General features: G+C 35.6%; 1 protein-coding gene across 4 annotated transcripts; it reads right to left on the reverse strand.

Moving 5' to 3' along the window:
• Positions 1-31: 31 nt before the first annotated feature.
• METTL4 (methyltransferase 4, N6-adenosine) lies at positions 32-27,495 on the reverse strand. Of its 4 annotated transcripts, XM_070420556.1 has the most exons (10): positions 27,429-27,482; positions 25,919-26,041; positions 25,263-25,650; positions 23,875-23,937; positions 21,704-22,073; positions 19,641-19,710; positions 10,261-10,435; positions 7,065-7,171; positions 6,600-6,679; positions 32-1,646 (listed from the first exon to the last, which is right to left on the reverse strand). In XM_070420556.1, exons 3-10 carry the CDS (start codon positions 25,641-25,643, stop codon positions 1,501-1,503), a joined length of 1,392 nt encoding a protein of 463 aa, XP_070276657.1. In that variant the 5' UTR covers positions 25,644-25,650; positions 25,919-26,041; positions 27,429-27,482; the 3' UTR covers positions 32-1,500. The 4 variants fall into 4 exon arrangements, with proteins under 4 accessions (XP_070276657.1, XP_070276656.1, XP_070276655.1 ...); XM_070420555.1 differs by lacking the exon at positions 25,919-26,041 and having other exon boundaries at positions 27,429-27,495; XM_070420554.1 differs by lacking the exons at positions 25,919-26,041; positions 27,429-27,482 and adding an exon at positions 26,538-27,279.
• Between the last annotated feature and the right edge of the window lie 11 nt (positions 27,496-27,506).

Genomic DNA, 27,506 nt, shown 5'->3' on the forward strand with positions numbered 1-27,506 from the left:
ATGCTAAGAGAAAGAATACAAACACAATAGATTATGTTGTCTATAATTCCATTTATATGAAATTCTAAAAAAGCAAAAATAATGACAGACAACAAATCATTATTTGTCAAGGGCCATAGCTAGAAGGAGGGGGTGGACAGCAAAGAGTCACATGAACTTTGAAAGAGAAGGAAATGTCATATATCATAATTACTAGTGGTAGAAGATTATATGTTTCCAAAACTCTCTGAACTTCTACACAGAAAATTGGAAATTTTTATTTAAAAATTATACCTCAAAATTTTTTAAAAGATTATATATAATAAATCAGCATAGTTAAGAGTGCTCCCGTGTCTCTAGCAGACGACTGTCTCTCCTTGGCGGGCAGAATTCCCGCTGATTTTCACATCCAGATGTTATACGGGCACCTCTTCCTGGCTCTAGTGCTCTGGTGGGGGAGCCTGGCATGGGATTGAGACTCCATGCTCCTGTGGGGGAACCTTTTCAGCTGACAGATCCCTCTAGAATCTCAGCCACCTGTGGGACTGAGGCCATCCCTTTTTGTATCTCCACCCTTCCTATCAGTCTCAATGTGGCTTCTTCTGTAAAATTTTGGTTATGAGGCTTCTGTTCAGCTAGTCTTCAGTTGGTTATTCAGGTTGATTGTTCTGTATTTTAATGGTAATTCTAGTTTGGTCCTGGGAGAAGTGAGTGTAGCTTCCATCTATTCTGCCACCATCTTGGATCCACCTCTGACCTTTTTATAAGAAATTTTTTTAAAATTTTTGCCAGAAAAATAAGCAAACTAACACATACTTGAAAAGTAGCCTTGAACACAATTTAAAATCCTCCAAAAATGTTCCCTAAACTCAGTATAAACTTGGCAGGTCTCTGAATGCTTTTCCCAGAATGTTACAGTATAACAGAGGCTGTATGTTTAGATTATACAGGGGCCAGATTGATAATATGAGTGAGTGTCATGGAGCAAGAGGTACACTGCTATACACTGGAGAGTACATGACCCCTCCCAAAAGAGCTGCCACCACTGAGTCCTACAGACTGACATCGGAAAGAAAACATACCACAGTGTAGCCAGAGCATCTGGAGTTTGAAAAGAAGCAGAAATCTCGACTTGTATGGGAAATGTCCTGATTTTTTTTAGAATGATGGTTCACATTTTTTATATCAATGTGTGGGCCAAATAAAACACATCCATAGGCAGAATTATGACCTCTGGTCCATAGTGCAGACTTCATGACTTTTTCCATAACAAAGTTTTGCCATCTTTCTAAACACTTAACATCTTTATTTGTAATGAGCCTAGAATAATATACAATGCTAGTGCAACTGAAGTAAAATTCATCTCAAAATCACATGAAGGCTAATCACCTCTGGCCATTTGCTGAACAACCATGTCCTGTTTACATTTCTAAGCATACTGGTTGATAATTTTTTAAAAAATCAGAATAAAGGGAGAGAGATGAGGAAAAACTGATGAAAATCACAACTTTAAGATCAGAGTCAGCTTCTAGACTCTAGAGGAATAAAATAATCCACATGTTGAAATTTGAGGACTTCATTGCCCCAACTAGTCCAACCGGGCTGTAAATTTCGAGCAAACAATTCCAAACAGTCCCCATCTGGCTTGATATAGTCTTTTAAAACCTCTGTTCGAAAAAGAGAAAAAAACACAAAAATTATTAAGAAAGGAATCAATATCCTTTTAGCAGTTAAGAGTAGAAGAGCAAAAATATTTCCTTTAAAAAAAAAGAGAGAACAAATTAATTTCAAGGATTTTTTCACAGGCTTTACTATTTATAGGTAGAAAGTCATTTGAAATAAGTACCCTTGAGATTGAAAAAAACACTGAGAACTTCCAGTAGCCCTGATTTATCGGTTTTCGTTTGTGGATGAGAAATGAGGATTTTAACACCCACACAGATGACTTCAGTTTTCCAATAATGCTGACATGTCTTCTGAGTACAAACTTAATTTATTTTTTAATAAATGCAATCCATGCGTAAAAAAGAAGTCTACAGTAACAATACAATCAACTCACCTTAAAAACTAAGATAAAATGTAAGTCTCTGAAAACATATACTTTAGTGAAAGTAAAATGAATGAACATTTGGACCCAGAAATATTCAGAACACATAATTAAGAAATAACTATATCCCTTTAGCTATAACTTGGTAGTACTAAGAATATTCTTTCACTTTCAAATTATACATCCTTAGTTACCTAAAATTTTCACCATATTATTTCCACAGTTAAGTATTCCTTATTCATTATATTATTATTATTATTGAAAATGATATTTTGTTGGAAAAAAAGTATCTCATATATACTGGATAAGTAGCTGTGATCAACACTAACAGAAAGAAAAGAATACCATAGAAGCTTTTACCATGCTCACTTAGACAAATACTTAAGTCAATTTAACCTTAATCACATTGCTAAGTTAGCTATTCACTAATTACAGAAACTGGGTATGAAAATCACAAGTCAGGGAAGAAAAATCACTAGACAGGTAAAATAAAATCTTAATTGCTATACAAGATTGAGCTTGGAAGAAATCTATCAAATTCCCTTTAGTAATAAGGAGAGTTCCTTAGGAATAATTAATGTAGGTAAGGTTTAAAGGCCAATACATGAAAATTTTTATGTTTTTATAATGTTCTTCAATTGCTCTCACAGCAAGATACTTATTTGTCTGAAAGTATTGGCCCTGTTTAAAAAAAAAAAATCAAAGAATTAAAAGCCTGTCTATAACTCAACTGAATTTAAATTTGGGCTTTGCTAGCATCTAGGAGATGGTAACATAAAGACTTCTAGTACTTTTATAAGTACAGAATTAAATGTTACTGAACTTGAAAGAGAAAGATTTCCCCAAAGTCTTAGGACAATAATTCTGTAGCACTTTTCTACTTTTACCCCATGAATTCAATACATTACCAACCTCAGTTCACTTTTAAGGTGGTCTAAGATAATAGTAAACCAAGGTTCTCTTTGTTTTTGCTTATTTGTTCAGTTTTTCAGTACAAAGATGTTAGCAACTCTATTTTGGAACTTTAATCTAGAATCTAAACTGGAGTCAGCCAGTCAAAAATATTTACTATTCTAAGTGTCTACTTAATCAGTGTTATGATTACAGATATCCATGTTTTCTAAGAGTTCACAATCTAATAGAAAAAGATGACCAGGTACTTAGAGTGGAAAAATACATACAACCTAAACCCATTTACTATGTCCTTTCTCAATGCAACATATTACTGCATGATTTTTTTTTTCTTTCTAATTGACAAAAAAATTGAAAATCAAGGAGTAAGTCTTATGATGCTAAATATTTGTTTAAGTTCAAAAGAGGACAAATGACATAAAGGCAAATTAATAAAAAAAATTATTCTTATTAATTTTAAATATCAATTTAAAAGTAAATGCAAGATCTTAAAAGTTTCATCACAAGAAAAAAATGTATAACTATGTGTGATGATGGATATTAACTAGACTTATTGTTGGTGATCATTTCGCAATACAGATGCTCAACTTACGATGGTTATGTCCTGATAACCCAGCACAAGTTGAAAACATCATAGGTCAAAAATGCATTTAATACAATTAACCCACTGAACATCGCAACTGAGCCTAGCCTACCTTAAACATGCTCAGAACACTTACATTAGTCTATAGTTGGGTAAAATCATCTAACACAATAAATGCACTGTAGGTTTTAAGTGATTTGGTTAGCCTTGGGACTAGGTGGCTACCTGGGAGCAGTGGTTCACTGCTGCTGCCCAGCATTATGAGAAAGTATGGTACTGCCTATCACTAGCCCAGGAAAAAAAATCAAAATTCAAAGTATGATTTCTACTGAATGTATATCGTTTTGGCACCATTGTAAAGTCAAAAAATCGTTAAGTAGAACCATCAGAAATTGGGGGCCATCTGTATATACATATATTGAATCATGTTGTACAACTGAATCTAGTATGATATGTCACTTATATCTCAATTAAAAAGTAAGTGCAGCCCAGCCCGTATGGCTAAGTTGTTGGAAAACTGAAGTCATCTGTGTGGGTGTTAAAATCCTCATTTCTCATCTACAAACAAAAACCGATAAATCAGGGCTATGAACCAGAAGGTCATGGTTTGATTCCCATCAGGGCACAAGCCCGGGTTGCAGGCTCAATCCCCAGTGTGGGGTGTACAGGAGGCAACCAATCAATGGTTCTCTCTCATGACTGATGTTTCTCTCGCTCTCTCCCTCTTCTTTTCTCTCTGAAATCAATAAAAGTATATATATTTTTTAAAGTAAGTGCATATATATTTAAATATGAGCACAACATGTACATACTTAGATAATTACATAATATCTGGCATTAGTAAATATACGTCTAACCAATAATGAGGAAGTAATCCATGCATAGCCAGTCATTCTCCTTTTGTTCTGAGAGCAAGGAGCAGGGTTGGGAAGAAGATGCTCAAACGCTATATAGATTCTCATAAAACTATGTTTTACTCTTCAGATAGAGACTGTTACTGAGTAAAGCAGTAAAAAGGAGTGGAAATTCATCTAAGGTAAAGTATAAAAAATAAAGTTTGACTAAAATACTTTTATTTCCTAATCTTCCTATTAAATCTTTAAACTTAAGAATATACATTTATAATGTTGGGTTATAAGCCATCATAGTTATTGATGGCTTATCTTTCAATCTAAGGAGGAAACTTCAAAACTTAAAAATCGGGTAAATGTATGATTTGAAATGAATACGCTGCTAATTTTGCCGCTTTTTATATTTTGAGGCAGAAATAACAAATGATAATTTTTTAAAAAATCTTGGTGTTTCTAGAAGCAAAAGAGAACTTTTCATTTTATGAATTTGCAGTTTAAGAACATTTACATGTAAAAGTTCTAAACATTATATATATAACATGTATCATTCTAAATCCTAGAGTTATGATCTCAGAATAAAATATACTGCAGAAATTTGAAAGCTGCTTTCTGGTAGCTTTAATTTGTGTAGCTCTACACCTAAAATACATGCACATGCTATATAATAACATGCACTCAAAAATAAAGGATTACAAATATTTCTTGTCTACCACTACTTACCCAAAGCATAAGGATTACATATATGGAATAATGTGATTCGTCCCCCACCCCATTACCTCCAATCTAACTTTTGTTTTAAATGGTTCTCAAAGTGTACTTGTGCTGCTCTCTACTGGGAATATGGCAGAACTGCATTTCATAGATATAGGCTGTAACACTAATTTTTATTAGTAGTAACAAAAAACTAATTGTTTTCACTATTTTACAACATTATCTCTTTAAACATAATTTTATTTAAAAGTAATTGATAAATAGTTTAATTATTATTTAAGAATTAAAGATTTTGGATCTTAGCTTTTGGATTTTTAAAAGTAAAATAATAAGCCCTAAAGCAAACACTAAATTGAGCTTTGGCACTCACTGACTGACTAGAATTTAAGTGATAAGACTATAAATTAGAATTCCTCCATCAAATATAACTGGTGTCAAACAATTTTTTTTTCTCAAAGAGCAGTACAATATCACTTTTCATTTAAGTCACATATTTAACGCATTAAAGAATCTATGGCAGTCCAAAGTTTAAAGGCAATTATTCACAGAGAATCCTTCTTCTAAGTAAAAAAAATTAATCATGAGGTAGACATCTGAATATTTCTCAAATGAAGTAACACTACACTGTTTCTTCTATATAAGCAATTTAAGATACAGAAAGTCTAAGTGTTATCAATAAAAATTCTTTGGGGAATGTGTATTCACTTTCCTATATATCCTAACTCATAAACTATACCATTTTCTACAAAATAATATGACAGGATGGCAGCCTGTAGTTTTCCTGAGTAACAGTTTGAAAAGTTGGGGGTTTTAAAAGCAGGGATCATCAAATTAATAAAATATATATTCCTGAAGAAATTATTTGAATAGCAAACTTTGAATATCAAATTCAGTCTCTCTCAAGAATTTACATCCTATTGTTTGAACTTTCACTTGAAAAATATAGCATTCACGGAGCTTCTAGTGCATGCTACAGAATTTCAAATATATTATAACCAATCCTCACATATCTGAAAGATTAAATATCATTATTCCCTCTTTAAATTAGGACTTTGAGGTGGAAAATGATTAGAGTAACTCATTCAAATTGCACCAGTATTCAAACTCATGGCAGTCAATCTCCAAAGCCAAAACTTTTCACTATTCCTTGCTGCTTAGTTTAATTGAATGATGAACATTATACTAAAGCATTAAGTCTAGTGAGAGTTGCAGGCTGCAGCAATTACCTTTACAATGGTTCAGAAAAGCAACACTACCTCAACATAAAGCCCTGAGAGTTTCTACCAAATATCAAGGGAATTGTAACCACCTCTGACTGCTATTCTGAGCTCCTGGTTTTAGAACAAGCAAGGGCAGCAAAACAAACAAACAAAAACAACAACAAAAAACACTCTATATATTCTGCTATAAAATTTTAGATTAATTAAAATAACATATCTGATTTAACTCAAATACTAAATTCAATCCTTTTTTCTATTTTGTCAGAAGTCAGAACAATTTTATTTGAAAAACATACCAGCAAGAGGTGGCTTATGTGAGTGAAGGGTACAAGGTACACTGACAATTAATTTGTGATCTGGAATGGGGAGCATATTCCTAGTTAAAAGAGAACAAAGTAAATTATATTTTACAGGACATTTTTTATATATGAGCTACAGTTGCCTTAATTTTTTTCACCTTTCAAATAATATCTGAATTTAAAATTAATTTAATAGAAACAATAATGGAAATCAACAATTTAATTATTAAGTACTAATAATTTCCTTTTCAACAATTATGACAATTACATACTACATACTACATAAGACAAAAAATATTATAAAATTTCATGTACCATACCATTCATACTTTTCTGGTATGGGACATTTGCAGATTTTTGAAAATGTAAAAATTAATGAATATCAATTATCAGTTGGTTAATAATTTTTAAAAACCTAAAGATTAATACATTTATATAATTTTGAAAAATCACCACTCCTACCTTAATGGTAAAGTAGTTTTTTCTTGAACTCTCCCCAGTATAAGACCTTCATAAGGTTTTTTGTGTGGAGAATCTAATGGGAACACAAACTCTCCTGAATTGGTGATCTGATAGGAACGAGTAAAAAAAAATCATATATCTTTAAATATCCTGGAAAGGTTTGTTTGTGGGGTTTTTTCCTACATTTTCCACCAAAGAAAAAGAACTTATTATACCTCCAAGCTAGTGTTGTCTAATAAAAATAAATATAATGTGAGCCACAAATATGTATTTTAAATTTTCTAGACGCTCCCTGGCTGGTTTGGCTCAGTGGATAGAGTGTCGGCCTGTGGACTGAAGGGTCCCGGGTTCGATTCCAGTCAAGGGCACATGCCTGGGTTGCGGGCTCGATCCCCAGTGGGGAGTGTGCAGAAGGCAGCCAATCAATGATTCTCTCTCATCATTGATTTCTCTCTCTCTCTTTCTCTCTCTCTCTCTCTCTTCCTCTCTGAAATCAATAAAAATATATATTAAAAAAAAAAATTTCTAGACACAACATTTAAAAAAGTCAAAAGAAAGTAGTGAAATTGATTATAATTATATATTTAATTTAATCTAATATATCAAAAATATTATTTCAATATGTAATAAATTCAAAACATGTATTGAGATATGTTATATTGGTTTTCATACTATACCTCCAAAATACAGTATTTTATACCTAACACCACATCTGTTTGGACTAACAACAAACTACCATATTGGACAAAGCAGCTGTAAGGGACTAAATATATTTTAAAAATCACTTTATCATCTTGTACACAAAAATCTCCAATTTTCATTAACATTTATTCCTGGAAACCATGCCATCATTAACTCATTTATTCATTCATTCAAATATTTAATGATTACTGGCAATGTGACTAAGTAGATTATAATACTTTCCTTCATTTATAGGAAACAGAGTCATTAATGCTGTCAGAGCTAAAATTAATAATGACAGAAGCTCAGGGATTGATGAGATAGACAATAGTACAATCCTTGGGCATTATAAATCCAGAAATTAATTTTATCATTTCATCCTGAAGTGATCAGACTCTCAAAGACTCACTTAAGCTTCAAAATGTAATTCATAATAACTCTATTAATTCATTAATTAAAGGTGAAGATATAAATTTTCATTATCAGAATATTCATATCTTTTATATAGAATCCTTTACCCCATATCAAAGTATCTAAAAACAAAATCAGGAAAACCTTTTTATCACCAATAGGGCCCATGAGAGATAGCACCTCGACCATACAGTGCAGTAAAAGCGCTGGAAATTCTCATTCTTTGGATATTCTTTATACTCAATGCATATTACTCCTTCTGTTATAACAATAGGGTTTCATATACTGCACTAGAGGCCTGATGCATGAATTCGTGCACCAGTTGGGTCCCTCAGCCTGGCCTGTGGGATGGGGCCGAAACCAGCTCTCCAACATCCCCCAAGGGTTCCTGGAATGCAAGAGGGCACAGGCCAGGCCAAGGGACCCCATCGGACCCCACTGGTACACAATTGGAGCCAGGGGAGGGATGCAGGAGGTTGGCCAGCCAGAAAGGGACTGAGTGGGGGCTCCAGGGCGTGTCCAGCCCATCTCTCTCAGTCCCAATTGGCAGGACCCCAGCAGCAAGCTAACCTACTGGTCTCGGAGCATCTGCCCCCTGGTGGTCACTGCACATCATAGCAAGTGGCTTAGCATGTCATTAGCATATTATACTTTGATTGGCTGAACAGACGATTGGACACTTAGCATATTAGGCTTTTAATATAAAGGACTGTATTTTTGTTTTAAACTCTGGTCTTACCATATAATCTCTCAGAACTGATTACTACTACAAATAGTCTTAGTTTTTATGTATTAACATTTTACTGGTTATGAGTTCAGAGGGTAACCTTTTCCTGACTTTGGCACCATTCTGACTATTAAAAGAAATGTCATAATGGGCAGGATGAAATAAGGTTTTATATTCCTGTCATGATCCTATACCAAATCAACCAAAGCTAAGCCCAAAATACATCATGAAAGCAAAAATACAACTGTGAATGCTTGTTTGGAAAGCCCCATAAAACAGATGCAAATAAATAATGTACACAGCTTTTACAACATTTCAGTAGACTACAAAGTACAAACAAAGCATATAAAAATAGAACTCTCCCGTGTCTAACATGAATGTACCTATCTAAATATTAAACATTTAAGTGATAATAATTTGGCTTATCTTTCTAAAATTTAGGAGGGCTTTTGTGGAATTCATCTAAGTGAACAATGTATTTTTAAAAGGATGTCCTGTAAACTCTGAATTAATGCCTTAATTTTTCTGTATATTTTGGTATTCTTATAGCAAGCAAGATATTAAGATCATTCAACCAATATGAGTGTTGCAATCATTCTTTTAAAAAATATGCACAGCAGCACATAAGGCACTGAAGGGCCTAAGTTAAGATTTAAAGTATGAAAAGTTCTTATTTCTAGCACCTTCCCATCTCTTCCACACTGGTTTACTTTGCTATTCTCCTTCCCATCCCCAGCAACAAAAGAAAGAAAGGAAAGGAGTCAAAAATGGTGACTGAAATTGTGGAGTTATAAAGAGGAAGAAGATGAAAGGTAAGGCTATTTCTATGTTTACTGATGAACAGATTCCTCAAAATTTTTGTTTGTTGTTTTTTAAACTACAGACATCAGAGCTTTTTAAAAAGTCATCCCGGTATTTTTCTGAGTGGCTTACTAAGGCCAGTAGTTTAGAACTCTGTTACAAAACAAGAGGGAACAAATAAAGCCTTAAAAATGAAAAGATAGCCGAAACCGGTTTGGCTCAGTGGATAGAGCGTCGGCCTGCAGACTGAAAGGTCCCAGGTTCGATTCCGGTCAAGGGCATGTACCTGGGTTGCGGGCACATCCCCAGTAGGAGATGTGCAGGAGGCAGCTGATCGATGTTTCTCTATCATCGATGTTTCTAACTCTCTCTCTCTCTCCCTTCCTCTCTGTAAATAAATCAATAAAATATATTTTAAATAAATGAAAAGATAAAAGTATTTAGCAGCAAAGCAGAAGTTTTAATTAGACTATGTTGAAGGAGTAGAGCAGCAACGTGTTAAGTATTAAAAAGTAGATGCTATATTAATTTGACTTAGATGTCATGCTATATGAACAAATTAACTTCTGAACTTACCTTTAACCAGTGCCATTCAGTAATTATCTCCACAGACCACGAAGGATAAAGTTCTTCTTTTACAAAACGTAAGTGCTTCTGTCTATTAGTCACCCAAGTAATAACAAGACAGTTTGGAGCAGCCAGTTTAGGGATAGGTATTTGTTTTATTTGCAGTGGTGACAAATAACTATACCTAAAAATAAATAGAAAAATATTAGCAAAATTTGCTGCAAAAATAACAATAAGCAGGGAAAAAACCTGTATAACACTCCATAAATACAAAGCTCCCATAGGTATGTATTTGTATTACTAAATATGAACCCACAGTGACATCCAGTGGACACACTATTACAGGCAACTCAGAAATAACTTCATTTTTTGTTTTTACTTGTTTAAACTTGTCAGGCTATATTTCTTTATCACTTCTAAATGCATTACATTTCAGTAATTTCACTAATATTTACAACATGCTTTTTACCATTATTGTTTGGTTGTCATAATCTGTACATCACACAGGGACCCTGTCACAGTGAGTCTTGACACTACTATCTCAACATTCTACCGTATTTTCATCCCTCAGTCTATCATCCTCCTTCTTTCTTCCTTCCCAATCAATTCCACTGGCCTCTCTAAAACCCTCATGCTTTCATTACAAAAAAATTTAAAAAATTAAAAATCCTAGTCTTGTATCTCGTGGCCATTAATAGTATGAAGTCTAGTTTCCCTTGCACTACGTGCTCTACAATACTGAATCAAATATATGTTGCCCTTTCTCCAACACTCAATACATACAACTGGGAGAAGCGAGGTCAGAACTCTCCTAGGAGAGTTCTGCTGCTTCCAGGATATAATTCATCCATCCTTGCATAAAATCCCCTTCTCTTTGAGAGGTATGCTATCCAGCCCTGCTAACCTCTAATGTTTCTTATAGAACAGAGAATTTTCCTCAATTTGGTCTCCTTCTGCCTACAGCTAAATTAAGGGCTGATATGCAATTAGTCTTTCTGCTATCTCTCCTATATTCCTCAATTGACTACAATGAGGTTTCTACTGTTAAATCAGCTCTAGAAAGAGTAAATAACATCAAAATGGCCAAATACAATAAATGATGGAATCCAACTCTAACGCAGGGTAACTGTTTGTTGTACACCTGAAACTGATATAAAATAATGATGAATGCAAAATGTAATTGAAAAAGTTATTGGCTAAAAAAATAAACTCAAGGAGGAAGCAAGATGGCGGCGATATAGGCAGACGCGTCCCAGGTCTTGTCCCGGAGCAAACGGAGTAAGCAGCTGAAACTAATAACACCCACCCCGAATTGGCAAATTTACTCAGCTGGTGAGACGGCTTGCAGCCTGGAAGGGCAGACCTCCCCTGGAAAGGTTAAAAACCAGGGATCTGGGCAGGAAAGTTTGCCAGACCTGAGCCCAGAGGGTCGGAGGGAGACCGCATGGCAGACAGCCGCGTCTCTTGGGACAGACACAGACCCTGACCAGGGTAAGGAGTTCCGCGGGTTTGCTGGCGCCAGGAGATTTGAGATTTGGATTTTGTGATTGCGGAGAACTGAGACTAAAGGGGGCATCCTGAGGAACTGATCAGACCGTGCAGTGCCCATAAGAGAGGAGCGTTTCCCAGACCATGCAGTGCTGGTAAGAGGAGCGTTTCCCAGACCGCAGATCCAAGCAACAGCAGCCCCCTGATCACCGCAGCCTCCTGATCACCACAACCTCCTGATCACCACACCCTCTGTCTGTGGAACAGCAACTGTACGTGAAGCCTCCCCCCACCAGCCAGAAGAGCCAACACAGCTGTGAACAACACCCACCAGAGGAGCTGCTGCCAACTGGAAAGCAGCTGCTACCGCAACCGTCTGAGCAGCAACCACAACCCAAGGAGCCCCTGCCACCCAGGGAGCAGCCACTGAACACCTCAACATCTACATATGTCAGCGAGATCAAACATGGGTAGGCAAAGAAACCCCCAAAGGAAAGAAAAGGAGGACTCGCCAGAAAAGCAGCTAAGTGAGACAGAGATATGCAACATGACGGAAAAAGAATTCAGAATAAGGTTCCTAGAGTACATGCACCACATGTTCAAGAAGCAAGAAGAAACAGATGAAAAACTCAACTACTTATGCAAGAAGCTAGAAGAAACAGATGAAAAAATCAACAACTTAAGTAAGTCCCAAGAAGAAATGAAGAGTGACATAGCTTCAATAAAAAACTCCATTGAAAGTATCAACAGTAGACTGGGAGAAGCGGAGGACCGAATTAGTGAATTAGAAGACAAGGAAGCAAAACACACTCAAACTGTACGGCAAATGGAGAAAAAAATTAAAAGACAGGAGGAGAGCCTAAGGGAGCTTTGGGACAACATGAAACGAAACAACATACGAATAATAGGGGTGCCAGAACAACAGAAAGATGAACATGGATTAGAAAACCTATTCGAAGAAATAATATCAGAAAACTTCCCTGAGGTGGGGAAGAAAAAAGTCACACAAGCCCAGAGAGTCCCAAACAAGGTGAACCCGAAAAGACCCACACCAAGACACATCATAATTACCATGGCAAATGTTCAGGATAAAGAGAGAATCTTACAGGCTGCAAGAGAGAGACGGAAAGTAACATACAAGGGATCTCCCATTAGATTATCAAATGATTTCTCAACAGAAACACATCAGGCCAGAAAAGAATGGACGGAAATCTACAAAGTGATGCAAAGCAAAGGACTGAATCCAAGAATACTCTATCCAGCAAGGCTATCATTCAAAATTGAAGGGGAAATAAGAAGCTTCACAGACAAAAAAGGGCTAAGGGAGTTTATCACCACCAAGCCAGCCATGCAAGAAATGCTAAAGGGACTGGTGTAAAAAGAAGAAATATCAAGCTCAGAAAGAAAACAGCCACACACACACACACAAAAAGAAATGGCTACAAACAAATACCTTTCAATAATAACTTTAAATGTAAATGGACTAAATGCTCCAACCAAAAGACATCGAGTGGCTGAATGGATAAAAAAACATGACCCATACATCTGCTGTCTACAAGAGACCCACCTCATTAGAAGGGACTCACACAGACTGAAAGTGAAGGGATGGAAAAATATCTTTCACGCAAATGGAAAGGAAAAGAAAGCTGGGGTAGCAATACTTATATCTGACAAAGTACATCTCAAAGTGAAGGCCATAACCAGAGATAAGGAAGGCCACTTCATAATACTAAAGGGATCAATACAACAAGAAGATATAACCCTGGTAAACATATATGCACCCAATGCAGGAGCACCCACATACATAAGAAAACTTCTGGAAGATATCAGGGGAGAGATCGACAACAATACAATCATAGTAGGGGACTTTAATACACCACTGACATCACTGGATAAATCCGCTAGACAAAAACTCAGCAAAGAAACAGCAATCCTAAATGACTCACTAGATCAGATGGACTTAATTGACATCTTCAGAACACTTCACCCCACAGCTGCGGAATATACATTCCTCTCAGGTGCTCATGGGACATATTCAAAAATAGACCACATATTGGGTCACAAGCAAAGTCTCCACAAATTCAAGAAGATTGAAATCATAAAAAGCTTCTTCGCAGACCACGATGGCATAATGTTAGAAATAAACTACAATAAAAACAACCCAAAATACTCAAACACTTGGAAGCTGAATAGCATGTTATTAAATATTGATTGGGTTACCGATGACATCAAAGAAGAAATTAAAAACATCCTGGACACTAATGACAATGAAAACACAACAATCCAAAACCTCTGGGACACAATGAAAGCAGTCCTGAGAGGGAAGTTTATAGCTCTACAGGCCTATCTCAAAAAACAAGAAAAAATGGTAGTCAATCATCTAACTCTACAACTCAAAGAATTAGAAAGAGAGCAACAAGAAAACCCCAGAGTGAGCAGAAGGAAGGAGATAATAAAGATTAGAGCAGAAATCAATGAAATAGAGACCAAAAAAACAATACAGAAAATCAATGAAACCAAGAGCTGGTTCTTTGAAAGGATAAACAAGATTGACAAACCCCTAGCCAGGCTCACCAAGAAGCAAAGAGAGAGGTCCCAAATAAACCAAATCAGAAATGATAGAGGCGAAATAACAACAGACCCCACAGAAATACAAATGATTGTTAAACAATACTACGAGCAACTCTACTCCAACAAACTGGACAACCTGGAGGAAATGGACAAATTCCTAGAAAAATACAACATTCCAAAACTCAATCAGGAAGAATCTAAAAACCTCAATAGGCCAATAACTATGGAAGAAATTGAAGCAGTCATCAGAAAGCTTCCAGCAAACAAAAGCCCAGGGCCAGACGGCTTCACAGGGGAGTTCTACCAAACATTCAAGGAAGAACTAAAACCTACCCTCCTCAGACTACTACAAAAAATTCAAGAGGAAGGAACGCTTCCAAGCTCATTCTATGAAGCCAGCATCACCCTAATACCAAAACCAGGTAAAGACATCACAATGAAAGAGAATTACAGGCCAATATCCCTCATGAACATAGATGCCAAAATCCTCAACAAAATCTTAGCAAATCGGATCCAGCAGTACATCAGAAGGATCATACACCATGACCAAGTAGGATTCATCCCAGAGATGCAAGGATGGTACAACATCCGTAAATCAATAAATGTGATACATCACATAAACAAATTGAAAGAAAAAAACCACATGGTCATATCAATTGATGCAGAAAAAGCATTCGACAAAATCCAACACCCATTTTTGATAAAAACTCTCAGAAAGGTGGGAATAGAAGGATCATACCTCAACATAATAAAAGCCATATATGACAGGCCCACAGCCAACATCATACTCAATGGACAAAAACTAACACCATTTCCCCTAAGAACAGGAACAAGACAGGGATGCCCACTCTCACCACTCCTGTTCAACATAGTACTGGAAGTATTAGCCATTGCAATTAGGCAAGAAGAAGGAATAAAAGGCATCCAAATTGGAAAAGAGGAAGTAAAACTGTCCTTATTTGCAGATGACATGATATTATACATACAAAACCCTAGAGACTCCATCAAAAAGCTACTAGACTTAATACATGAATTTGGCAATGTAGCAGGATACAAAATTAACCCCAAGAAATCTGAGGCATTTCTATACACCAACAGTGAACTTTCAGAAAGGGAGATCAGAAAAACAATCCCATTTACCATCGCACCAAAAAAATTAAGATACCTAGGAATAAACTTAACTAAAGAGGTTAAAGACCTCTACTCAGAAAACTACAGGACGTTGAAAAAAGAGATAGAGGAAGACATAAACAGATGGAAGAACATACCATGTTCTTGGATTGGTAGAATCAACATCATTAAAATGTCCATACTACCCAAAGCAATCTATACATTCAACGCACTTCCCATTAAAATACCAATGGCCTTCTTCAAAGATCTAGAACGAACTCTCCAAAAATTCATCTGGAATAAAAAAAGACCCCGAATAGCTGCAACGATCCTGAGAAAGAACAAAGTAGGTGGGATCTCAATGCCAGATATCAAGCTGTATTACAAAGCCACTGTTCTCAAAACTGCCTGGTACTGGCACAAGAACAGACATATAGATCAGTGGAATAGAATAGAGAGTCCAGAAATTAGCCCGAACCAATATGCTCAATTAATTTTTGACAAAGGAGGCATGAACATACAATGGAGCCAAGATAGTCTCTTCAATAAATGGTGTTGGGAAAATTGGACAGACATATGCAAGAAAATGAAACTAGACCACCAACTTACACCATACACAAGAATAAACTCAAAATGGATAAAGGACTTAAATGTACGACAGGAAACCATAAAAATTCTAGAAGAATACAAAGGCAACAAAATCTCAGACATATGCCAAAACAATTTCTTCACTGATACAGCTCCTAGGGCAGTTGAAACTAAAGAGAAACTGAACAAATGGGACTACATCAAAATAAAAAGCTTCTGCACAGCAAAAGAAACCATCAACAAAACAACAAGAAAACCCACCTCGTGGGAAAACATATTTGCCAATGTCATATCGGATAAGGGCTTAATCTCCAAAATTTATAGGGAACTCATACAACTTAACAAAAAGAAGATAAACAATCCAATCAAAAAATGGGCAAAGGATCTAAATAGACACCTTTCAAAAGAGGACATTCAGAAAGCCAAGAGACATATGAAAACATGCTCAAAGTCACTAATCATCCGAGAGATGCAAATCAAAACAACAATGAGGTACCATCTCACACCTGTCAGAATGGCCATCATCAACAAATCAACAAACGACAAGTGCTGGAGAGGATGTGGAGAAAAAGGAACACTTGTGCACTGCTGGTGGGAATGCAGACTGGTGCAGCCACTATGGAAGGCAGTATGGAGGTTCCTCAAAAAATTGGAAATGGAACTCCCATTTGACCCTGTGATCCCACTACTAGGAATATATCCCAAGAAACCAGAAACACCTATCAGAAAGGATATATGCACCCAGATGTTCATAGCAGCACAATTCACCATAGCTAAGATCTGGAAACAGCCTAAGTGCCCATCAGTAGATGAATGGATTAGAAAGCTGTGGTACATCTACACGATGGAATACTATGCTGCTGTTAAAAAGAAGGAACTCCTACCATTTGCAACATCATGGATGGAACTGGAGAGCATTATGCTAAGTGAAACAAGCCAGTCAATGAAGGAAAAATACCACATGATCTCACTCATTCATGGATAATAAAGACCATTACAAACTTTTGAACAATAATAGATACAGAGGCAGAGCTGCCTCAAACTGATTGTCAAACTGCAGTGGGAAGGCCAGAGAGAGTTGGGGGGCAGGAGGGAGGGGAGTAAGAGATCAACCGAAGGACTTGTATGCATGCATATAAGCATAACTAATGGACATAAGACACTGGGGGGTAAGGGAGGGTAGTGGTTTGTCAAGGGCGGGGGGGGGGAAAAAGGATACTTATGTAATACCCTTTGTAATACTTTAAGAGGAAAATAAAAAAAAAAAAAAATAAATAAACTCAAAATGGTTAAAGACTTAAATGTAAGGCTTGAAACCATAAAAGTCCTAGAAGAAAACATAGGAAGTCAGTCTGAGTAATATCTTTTTTTATATATCCCCTCGAGCAAGGGAAACAAAAGCAAAAAAACAAGTGGGACTTCAACAAACTAAAAAGCTTCTGCACAGTGAAAGAAATCTTCAACAAAACAAAAAGACAACCTACTTGAAAGAATATATTCATAAATGATATTTCTGATCTGAGTTGATATCCAAAATATATAAGAAACCCATACAGCTCAATAATTAAAAAAATAAGCAATACAACAGAAAATGGGGAAAGGTCATGAAAGGACATTTCTCCAAAGAAGAATACAAAAAGATGCTCAACATTACTAATTATCATGCAAATCAAAACCACAATGAGATACTGCCTCACACTTGTCAGAATGGGTATCAAAAAGTCAATAACAAATAACAAATGTTGGCAAGGATACAGAGAAAGGGAATCCTTGTGCACTGTTGGTGGGACTGAAAACTGGTGTAGCTCCTATAGAAAACTAAAAATAGCTCCCTTTAAAAACTAAAAATAGATATGCCATACAACCCAGCAATCCCTCTTTGCAGTATTTAACCAAAGCAAATGAGAACACTAATTCAAACAGATATATATGTACCCCTATGTTCACTGCAGCATCCTATACAATAAAAGGCTAATATGCAAATTGTCCCCTCAGGAGCTCTACCAGGAGATGGGGAATTCGATCAGTCACTATGGAGTGCGCTGACCACAAGGGGGCAGCATGGAACATGGCAGGCAACCAGCACAGCAGCTGCAGGGCACTGAGAGAGCAAGGAAAGGAGGCAGGGAGGCGAGGAGGTGGGGAACCCGACTGGCCCTGATCGCTGGTCAGGCCTAGGGACCCTACCCATGGTGCACCGGGCCTCTAGTTATTTATAATAGCCAAGACATGGAAGCAACCTAGGTGTCCATTAATGGATGAATGGATAAAGATGTGCTATACATACATAAACACACACACACACACACACACACACACACACAAAATGGAGTATTACACAGCAATAAAAAAGAATGAAATCTTGCCATTTGCAACAACATGAATGGATCTAGAGGGTATTATGCTAAGTGAAATGTCAAGCAAAGAAAGACAAATTCCATAAGGATTTTCTTACATGTGGAATCTTAAAAAACAAAATAAACAAGACAAAACAAAAACAGACTTAACAGAAACAGAGACCAAAGAGATGGTTACCAGAAGGGAGGCAGTGGAGGGATACGTAAAAAGGAGAAAGGGAATATCATCAATAAAATTGTGGTAAGTTTGCATGGTGACAGATTACTAAAATTATTGGGGTTATCAGATAAAAAATGTCAAATCACTATATTGTATACCTGAAACTAGTATAACCAATATAAGATTGTATACCAACTATACATAAATTGAATTTTTTTATTGCACTGGCTATTTTTGGCCCTTTGCATTTCCATATAAATTATGGAATCACCTTTTCAATTTTCACCAGAAATAAAATATCTTCTGAGATGATGTTTGAGATTGCAAAATACCTAGACAATTTAGGGAGAATAGATACTATTTACATATTCAATCTTCCAGTTATATATGGGACATCTTCTTTTATTAAGATTCTCTTTGCTTAGGGGATATATTCAATAATATTATAGTAACTACCTATGATGCCACATGGATACCAAACTTATCAGAGTGATCACTTCATAAGATATATCAATGTATAATCATTATGTTCTACACTTGAAAGTACTATAATATTGTATGTCAACTACAACTGAAAATTTTTTTTAAATATTTCCTTTAGTTATTCTCAAAAATATTTTATAATTTTCAGTGTAGAGGTCTCATATCTTTGGTCAGATAATATCTAGGTAATACATTTGTAAAAGCTATAATAAACAGATTACACACACACACACACACACACACACACTACACAAGCACAGTCCTACCAGCTATGACAGATTACCTCCAGCAGCTTAGGGCAAAAGTCAGATTATTAAGGAAATCCATACTATGGTATCTATTTCTAAACTTTAGTGTTTGATATTAAAGAAGGCAAAAAATGTTGCCCTTTGCAGAAACATCCCTGAACGGGTTCAGTCAGTAAACTCAGTAATTAATAAATGTTACTTTTAACATCCTTACACCTATATATAGCTCTAGTTCAAGAGAATTATCTACTTAAAGAAATTAAAACTTTAATACTAAAGTGTTTTAGCAGTTTGAGACAACCTATATCAAAAACTAACGTTTTTAGCACATGTAACTAAAATGTTCAAAGGACGATAGCCTTCAGAAAACATATCTAAACTTACCTGTTACTTCTTTTAACTGACTTGTTCTGCCATGGTGGATCTATCACAATCACATCATATGTTTTCCTACCTAAGAACAAAGACACAATTTCAGAAACTTTAGAGTGTATGTGATCACCCTAAAACCTAAACATGTTCTTCAAAACCAAAGTGCATTCACCACATACACAAATATAATGCAATGCAACAAAGGATTTGTGGCATTCATTCAAATAGACTAAATGAACTAAAAAATATTAATTTAGTACTGCTAGGATTTTAACATGATTTCACCTATTACTGTTTTTATAGAGACTGTCTGAAAATAACTAAAGCTCACTTAGCTGGACACCAATGATTTTAAAACCCTGTTAGTCTTCATAGCAATATTAATATAGTCCTTTCAAACTTCAAGGTTTTTTGCTTTATTTTTAAGTTTCTTTATGAAATAAACTTTCAGTCTTTTAAATGATATATCAGCCATAATAAAATTTCCTCAATTATCTACTAGTGTCGATTTTTTTCTGGTCCTGGATCCAAAACAGGATCACACTTTGCATTTAATTGTTATGTCTACTAAATCTCCTCCAATCTGGGGAAGTTCCTCAGTTTTTCTTTGTCTTTTATGATCTTGACACTTTTGAAGACTGCTGGCCAGTTATTTTTGTAGAATGTCCGTCAGTTTGAGTATTTCCTCATGATTAAATATAGGTTTTTTGGGCAAGAGTACCAATGAAGTAATGCTGTGTCCTTATCAAAACCACCTATCAGGAAATACAGATGTCAGAATGTCTCATTATTGGTGATACTACCTTTGATCACTCAGTTAAAGTGTAGTCTACAGGTTTCTCTAGATTTTCCTTTGTAATTAATAAGTGTCACATATTTTAAGACTGTGCAAATATAGTGTGTCTCATGTTTTCACCCACTACTTTTATATCCAACTACTGTGGTATTTGCCAAATGTACATTTTCCAGTTCAATCATTCATTCCATCCACATTTATTAATTGGAATTTCACAGTAAGGAAGAGCTGTCACTTCTCCTCCTTTTATAAACAAAAGTGGTTTATATTTTTGTAAATGTACAATCTCATAAGTAATCAAAAGAACGCAATTTAAAATAAGGAAGTAACAGTTTTTAAACTATTAGAGTAACAAAAACCAAAAAGAATGGAAAAAATGTTCAAGAATAGCATGAATTTCTCATTAATTTGTTAAACTATCATGTACCCTGTGGAATTTATAATACTGTGGCATGAATAACCACTCATGTGTAAGATGGCTTGATCACAATTAAATTAACCTTTTCATTAATAAGCTATGTCATTTTAACTTTAAATTTTTATATAAAATGTCCAAATAATAATAGCAGATTAAATTCAACTTGACCAATACCTACCTTTTACCTACTCATCCCTTAGAATACTGAGTTGTAATTTATTAAAAACATATAAATCACAGAGCTAAACTCCTGATGCAGATTATTCATTTAACCTCAACATTACCCTGAGAAGTAGGTATTATCATATCCATTTTATAGATTAGGGAACTCAAGCTCAGTTTTGTGAAGTGCCCAAATTCACATTTAGCTAAGCTTCAGAATCTAAATTCAAATTCTGGTCTGGGCTTCAATATTTAAGGTTTTCAACTTTATACAGGAAAACGTTTCAAGAAATTTGGTACAATAAACTTGAACATTAGCTTGAAATAGAAGAACCTAAAAGGCTAAGAATTAATATTCATATCTGAAGTGTTTCTACTTTGCTATGAAGAAAAGTTAAATAAAATTATTTGGTCAAACCCAATTGTATCCTGAATTCCTAAGTACAAAACAGTAATTGTATTTGCTCTCGTAGGGACTAGGTATTTTTGACCCCTTGTTCATAAGAAGAATTTAAAATATTTTTAAAAAGCAAAATTCAGCATTTTAAACTTGAATTTAAAAGCAAAATTACATTGAGAAAATTCAGTGTTTACCTTACCCTCATAAAACTTTTGCCCTCAGTTAATATTCAGACTAGCTCCTGACTTTTGAGGCCACAGAAAAACTATCTTTTTCTAATAATAAATATAATTACTTACAATTCAGAAGCGGGTGCATACAAGAAATGTCAGACAAAAGAAAACTGCTTTTTGGTGGCACCAGGTATTTCTGTCCCATTAAAGTAATCATTTTTGTAAATCTAGAGTTGTTTTCAACAATCCGTGAAAATAAAACCTGCTCTGTAACAGACGTATCGTTTTCCATCAACTGTAATGTCAGAAGTTCCATTTCATTCAGAGAAGGCAAATGCTTTGCCATTCCACATAATTCTGATAAATTGCAGGTATCAAATGATAAAGTAATGGGCTCATTACACTTGTCCTGTTTTTCAGAAAGTGGATGAAGAAAGCCACTTTTTAAACCTTCTTGGATTATCTGTGAAGATCCATCCAAAATCAGCCCCCTGATCTGTAAGAAAAAAATTTTAAGTACATTAAAAGGTCACTGACATTAAAACAATTTTCTAAAAAATAAAATTCCTACTGTGCTTTGAATATGTAAACATTTATGGATTGCAATCAAACCAGAATGCTTATAGGAAAATAATTTTATACTACAATGAAAAGATAAGAATGCATCCGTATACTTTTGAACTGTAGTTTCCTAATGGGGGAATGATACAAACCTCATAAATTCAATGAAAATTAAATAACAAAACAATATATATAAGAAAATACATCCTTAAGTTATAAAATGAATTTGATAGTGTTTCTAAAAGAAAGTATAATCTCTAATCTGTAAAGAGTATTAAGTTCAAATCACAAGATTTAATCTTAAATTTTCCTAGTGACTTAATTTTCGAATAAACATACTTTGAGTTTATAAAATATAGCTTGAATTATTAAAAAAATTAAAGAAAAATAACTGTAGAATGAATATATAAATAGTTTTGCAGACATGCAACTACAATAACATAAAAATAAAACCCAGTTCTGCTTCTGGACAAGATCAAATACATTTCATCTGAAATAAACTTCTAAAAATTATTTTCTAAAAAGGCCTTCAGATGATGGATAGATGTCAAACAGAGCAGAGCAGTGGTCTCTAAAAAGGAGAAGCAAATGATTGCTCCAGCCAACTGCCTTGAGAAAGTTTCTAGGCAGCAGCACAGAGAATACCATTCAGAGTCCAACTGTCTCTCTGAGTTGAAGAGACAGAGCTTGGAGTCTGAAAAGGCCAAGCAGGTAGAGTATTCAGAGGAGGATGCCACAGAGGAAGAGCTGCACACAGAGAGGTCTTGAAAGCTGCAAAGGGCAAAGTCTCCACTTCAGTATTAATCAGCATATACATATGATGAAACTCAAAGTCAAGGAAAGAACCAGGAATGATCAAAGGGAACAATCCCCAGAGCTCATACAGGGCTGGGAACAGTTAGTGCTCCCACTGGCCAAATGAAAAATCTCATAATTCACAAACATTGCCTCAGTAATGGAAACAAACAAACAAAAAGCTCTAAGTCTGCTCTGGTGCTAACTAAAAAAGCTTAAAGGAAGTCTCAAGAGGATCAACCAGTTTCAAAGTAGAGGATACCAGGGAATGGGAAGTTATTATTTTATGGGTACGGATTCTACTTGGAATGATGAAAAAGTTCTGGCGATGGATAGTGGTGATGATGGCACAATAGTGTGAATGCATTTAATGCTGAATTATACACCTATAAAAGGTTAAAATGATAGATTTTATTATGTATATTTTACCACAAAAAACATTTTTAGGGGAAAAAATCCAATGTCATACCATCACATTAATTCAACATGTCCAACCCTGATTTCCCATCTCAATTGAAGGTATTCCTTAGGCAATTAAGCTTAAATATTTGTGTTCCCTCGGTTTTCTCCCATTTCTTTATCTCCTAGATTTCATTTCTAAGTTCCAGAAATATATCCTTCATATTATTCATGCTTTCTTCTGCCACTCTCTTAAGTTGTTTTAGCTATGGACAGTAGGCTTTTATAACTTATAAAATTTCTAAACTTAACCAATATAGCATAAATTTACTTACATTAAATATATAAAATAGGAATATATGAAGTTTTAGTAAAAACTTTGTTTAAATTGTTCATTACTATAAAAGTAGCAATAAACCACTCCTTTATTAAATTCTAACCTTGATCACATGATTGCATTTTTAAGAACATCCTTATTTATATCTGTTTACACTACTTCACATCAATCTTATAATGTTATCAATGAACATTTCACACTTTACCTTTTCATGGTATTCCATAGCATCCAATTCACCTTGATTGAAACCAACACACCTTTTACGCTTCTAAAGAGTAAATTACAGGGAGAAAATTATGCTGCCATCTATCACAATATTAATATTTTGAATTTTTTTTCTTTAGCACATTTTCCATATTAGAGCAACTCAGTCTTTAAGAGGTAATAATTACTATTTAGGTCAAAATCAGTGCAGAGGGTATGGAGAAAGGATAAAAATGTTTTCCCACATAATTATTATTATTACTTTTACCACAAATTTAATAGGTGATAAAAGGTCACCTCAGCCTTATCAGCTATTAGTAAAAAATAGTACTAAATGGTACCAGTGACATCCATGGAACAACTGAGACCTTCTATAAACAGTCAGCAGTGTCATCTGTCAGTTGATATATATGGTATAATTATTCTGGACTTTCTTCAGTTCTGGAGAACTATCATCTATATACCTAAAAAATTGTCCAATGTATTTTTAATAGTTGTTTGTAATTGATCTGAGGGCTAGGTACAAATCAGATATACTAATACTATCCTATATCTAACAACTCCAGAGCAAAGAACACGTAAGACAGTGCAATACAGAGCAGGGCCTATGTACTTTTTATTGCTGAAACCTCAGTGCCTACATGGTGGCAAACTCCTAGCAGACTAACAAGAAATGTTTGTTGGCTGAATAAATAAATGGATTTAGATTAAGTTAATTGCACAATTTGCCATAGCATATCAGAAATAAGGTAAGTTTTATCAAGATAATCTCATTACATATGCTCATCTATATTTTTCCATATTAAAATGAGAAATTTACCCAATATAAGACACCTAAACATTTAAATACTAAAATACATAAACATTAAAAGACAATGTCCATTCTTGGTGAACTGTAAAGTCCTTTACAACTGTTCATTATTATTTGCCTGAATTAATAACAGTAATGATAAATTATCTACATACTTTATTACTGAAAGCTCGGAAATATTTTCTGTGCCTGACACATAGCAGATGATCAATAATTAGTTGAAAGAGAAAAAACATATGTACGAGAAAAAAAATCAATGAATATTAAAATTGCTACTTCAGATACTTATAAGAATGTAATAATTTACCTCTATTAATTTTCTTATTCTAATTCTCAATATGTTTATTTAATAATATCTTTCTTCCCTTTACAATTATAAGATCCATGAAGGCAGGGATTGTATAGCAAGGGTTATTAGCAAATTGTTAAAAATTACTCTGGATACACTAAAGCCTTCTTATGCTTGATTGATTCTTATGCTTTATTCTTTAAACTTAGTAAATCACAAAATATTTGATACTGGAATAATAAATCTCTTGTTTTCTGTCGAAATATAAAAATTTCTTAAAACTTTCTACCTTCCCAAGAGTAGAAATGGAGATTTCTTTTTTAACACCATTCATTAGATCTTCCTTTTCATTATTTTGTTGGCATTCCTTGTGAATAGCTGAAGTTATATGAGGTTTAGTGATATCAAACAGTTCAGATCTAAAAATATATTTTTGTATGAACATTTCACAATTTCCTCCACCATCATTCTTGGGCTTAGTGGTAGAGTCGGAAGCAATAAATTTAGTTGAGGATCCAAAGGAGGACACAGAATCAAGGTGAACAGAAGCAGTGGGCTCATTTTTACTGCAACAAGACTCATGATGCTGGTGAACTTGATAGTTGATCTTGTTAATGAAAGAAAGATGATCCAGTAACCATCCTGGTGACAGCTGGTGCACCACTGACATTCTCTTTCTTTAAAAAAAGAAAAGAAAAAAAAGAAAACACTCTGGGGATGAGATTAGAAAACCCAACTTTCCAGATCAAGTTCTTAAATGTCCTGTATTTCAATAAAAATATACTTCATACACAAATAAATACACAAGTAAATAAACTTGACATGTACACAAAAGAAAAGTTAGCATTCATGATATGTAGCAGGTCTAGTGTTTTAATATAAACTTTTAATATCAGGGTTAATAATTCAAAATTTTCAGCCAACTTGGACAAAGAGAGTTGAAACCTGATCTTATTTCTAGAATCCCAATTTGATCTTTCTATCTTCCTGGGCCCGGCTTGGATCCAGCCACAATGTCTACAACTTCCAAGTCAGAAAGTCACTGAATCCTTAACAGGTGAAAGTGTCCTGTCAAAGCAAAGAATACTGTATTACCTATGTGAATCCACCCTTTTTAGTGAGATAAACCTAGAGGAGCTGTTAGCATATCAGCTCTTGTTTTTCAAACTACATTTAACATAATAAGTCAGCCCATTCTCCGGTATCATTGCCTTACTTAACCACTGGTACCAATGGAGTGCAAAAGGATAAAAGTAAAGCAAAATGAAATTTTAACAGCTCTAAACCACAGCAAAATTGCAAGGTTACAGAGTCTAAATCTGTATCGGTTCTGAGCAGTTCTCCTCCAGCAACTAGAACTTCCTTTTTTCAAAAGATGCTTTTCAGTTCTGGATATCGCTTACTAAATCTAGTATAGTGGAACGCTGAAGAGGGGGGACAAATTAATATATGTGACTAATAGCACAGTTAATACTAGTAACATCTAGATTCAAACTTTTAACTCCATGCATTAGCTTTATGACCATGGGACAAGCTATCTGATCTCACTGAGCCACAATTTCACCTTTTTTTTTATGACATCTCGGAGGGCAGTTTAGAGAACGTAATGCGATAATCGACATGAAGTGCTGTGCTGCGCCTGACACAAAGCAACTGCTCAAACAAATGCTTTTGGTGACGGTAAATCTGGTACTGGTCCTCCCTTCAGAGTCACTGCGGTGGTGAGAAGGTCCTGTAATCTCTAACGAGAGCTAGAAATGTTGACAGGAAGATTGAAACTCAGACAGAAGGGATGGCGTGCCCCAAATTACAACTGTAGTTAATGGCACGACTGCTACAAGGCCCAGGTACCCCGACTTTGGTTCTGAGCTCTTCTTCCAACCCCACTCAGGGAAGCGGGGGTGACTGTGAAGGGAGGACCAATACCAGGTTTACCACCACCAACAGCAGAGCAACCTACGCTCACTGCACCTCTCGGTCTCTCCTACTTCTCTGCTTCACACCAATCACCCCCTAATCATCCGGATTCCTTCTAGCCTCTCACAGGACACCACCAGACTAAAAAGGTCGCAAAATCCTAGCGAGCAAATTCTGAGCCCGAACCCAGGCGTGGGCCACACCGGCGCGATCTTCGGAACCGACTGCGCCCAAACTCAGCAGGCTCACTCCCTCCTCCCTCACTGCTTCCCTCATCAGAAAAGTGCATGCCGGCTTCCCAGATCTGCATCGTGAAAAAAGCACGTATCTAAATAGTTGTCATAAAAGACGCCCCTTTCAGCCCAAAGCGGGGGAGAGGATATCTTCTCTAAGAGTCAACGGGCGCGTCCATGTTGCTGTACGGACAAAGCGTTTCCAGGGCGGCTCAGAGCGCTCTGCCCCCGACTCAGCGACTCAGAGCGCTCAGGCCTTCGGAGCTACACTGGGGGTCGGACCGGACTGGGTCGGGGACGCTTACAGGGCCCGGGAGACGCCGGCGCGCCCGGCGAGACGGCGGGACGCCACACACGCAGATGTCCCGCGACGAGCGGCCCCC

Source organism: Myotis yumanensis, unplaced genomic scaffold, assembly GCF_028538775.1.
Source record: "Myotis yumanensis isolate MYYU_CA2020_CCGP unplaced genomic scaffold, mMyoYum1.0.hap1 SCAF_7, whole genome shotgun sequence".
NCBI classification, from domain to species: domain Eukaryota; kingdom Metazoa; phylum Chordata; class Mammalia; order Chiroptera; family Vespertilionidae; genus Myotis; species Myotis yumanensis.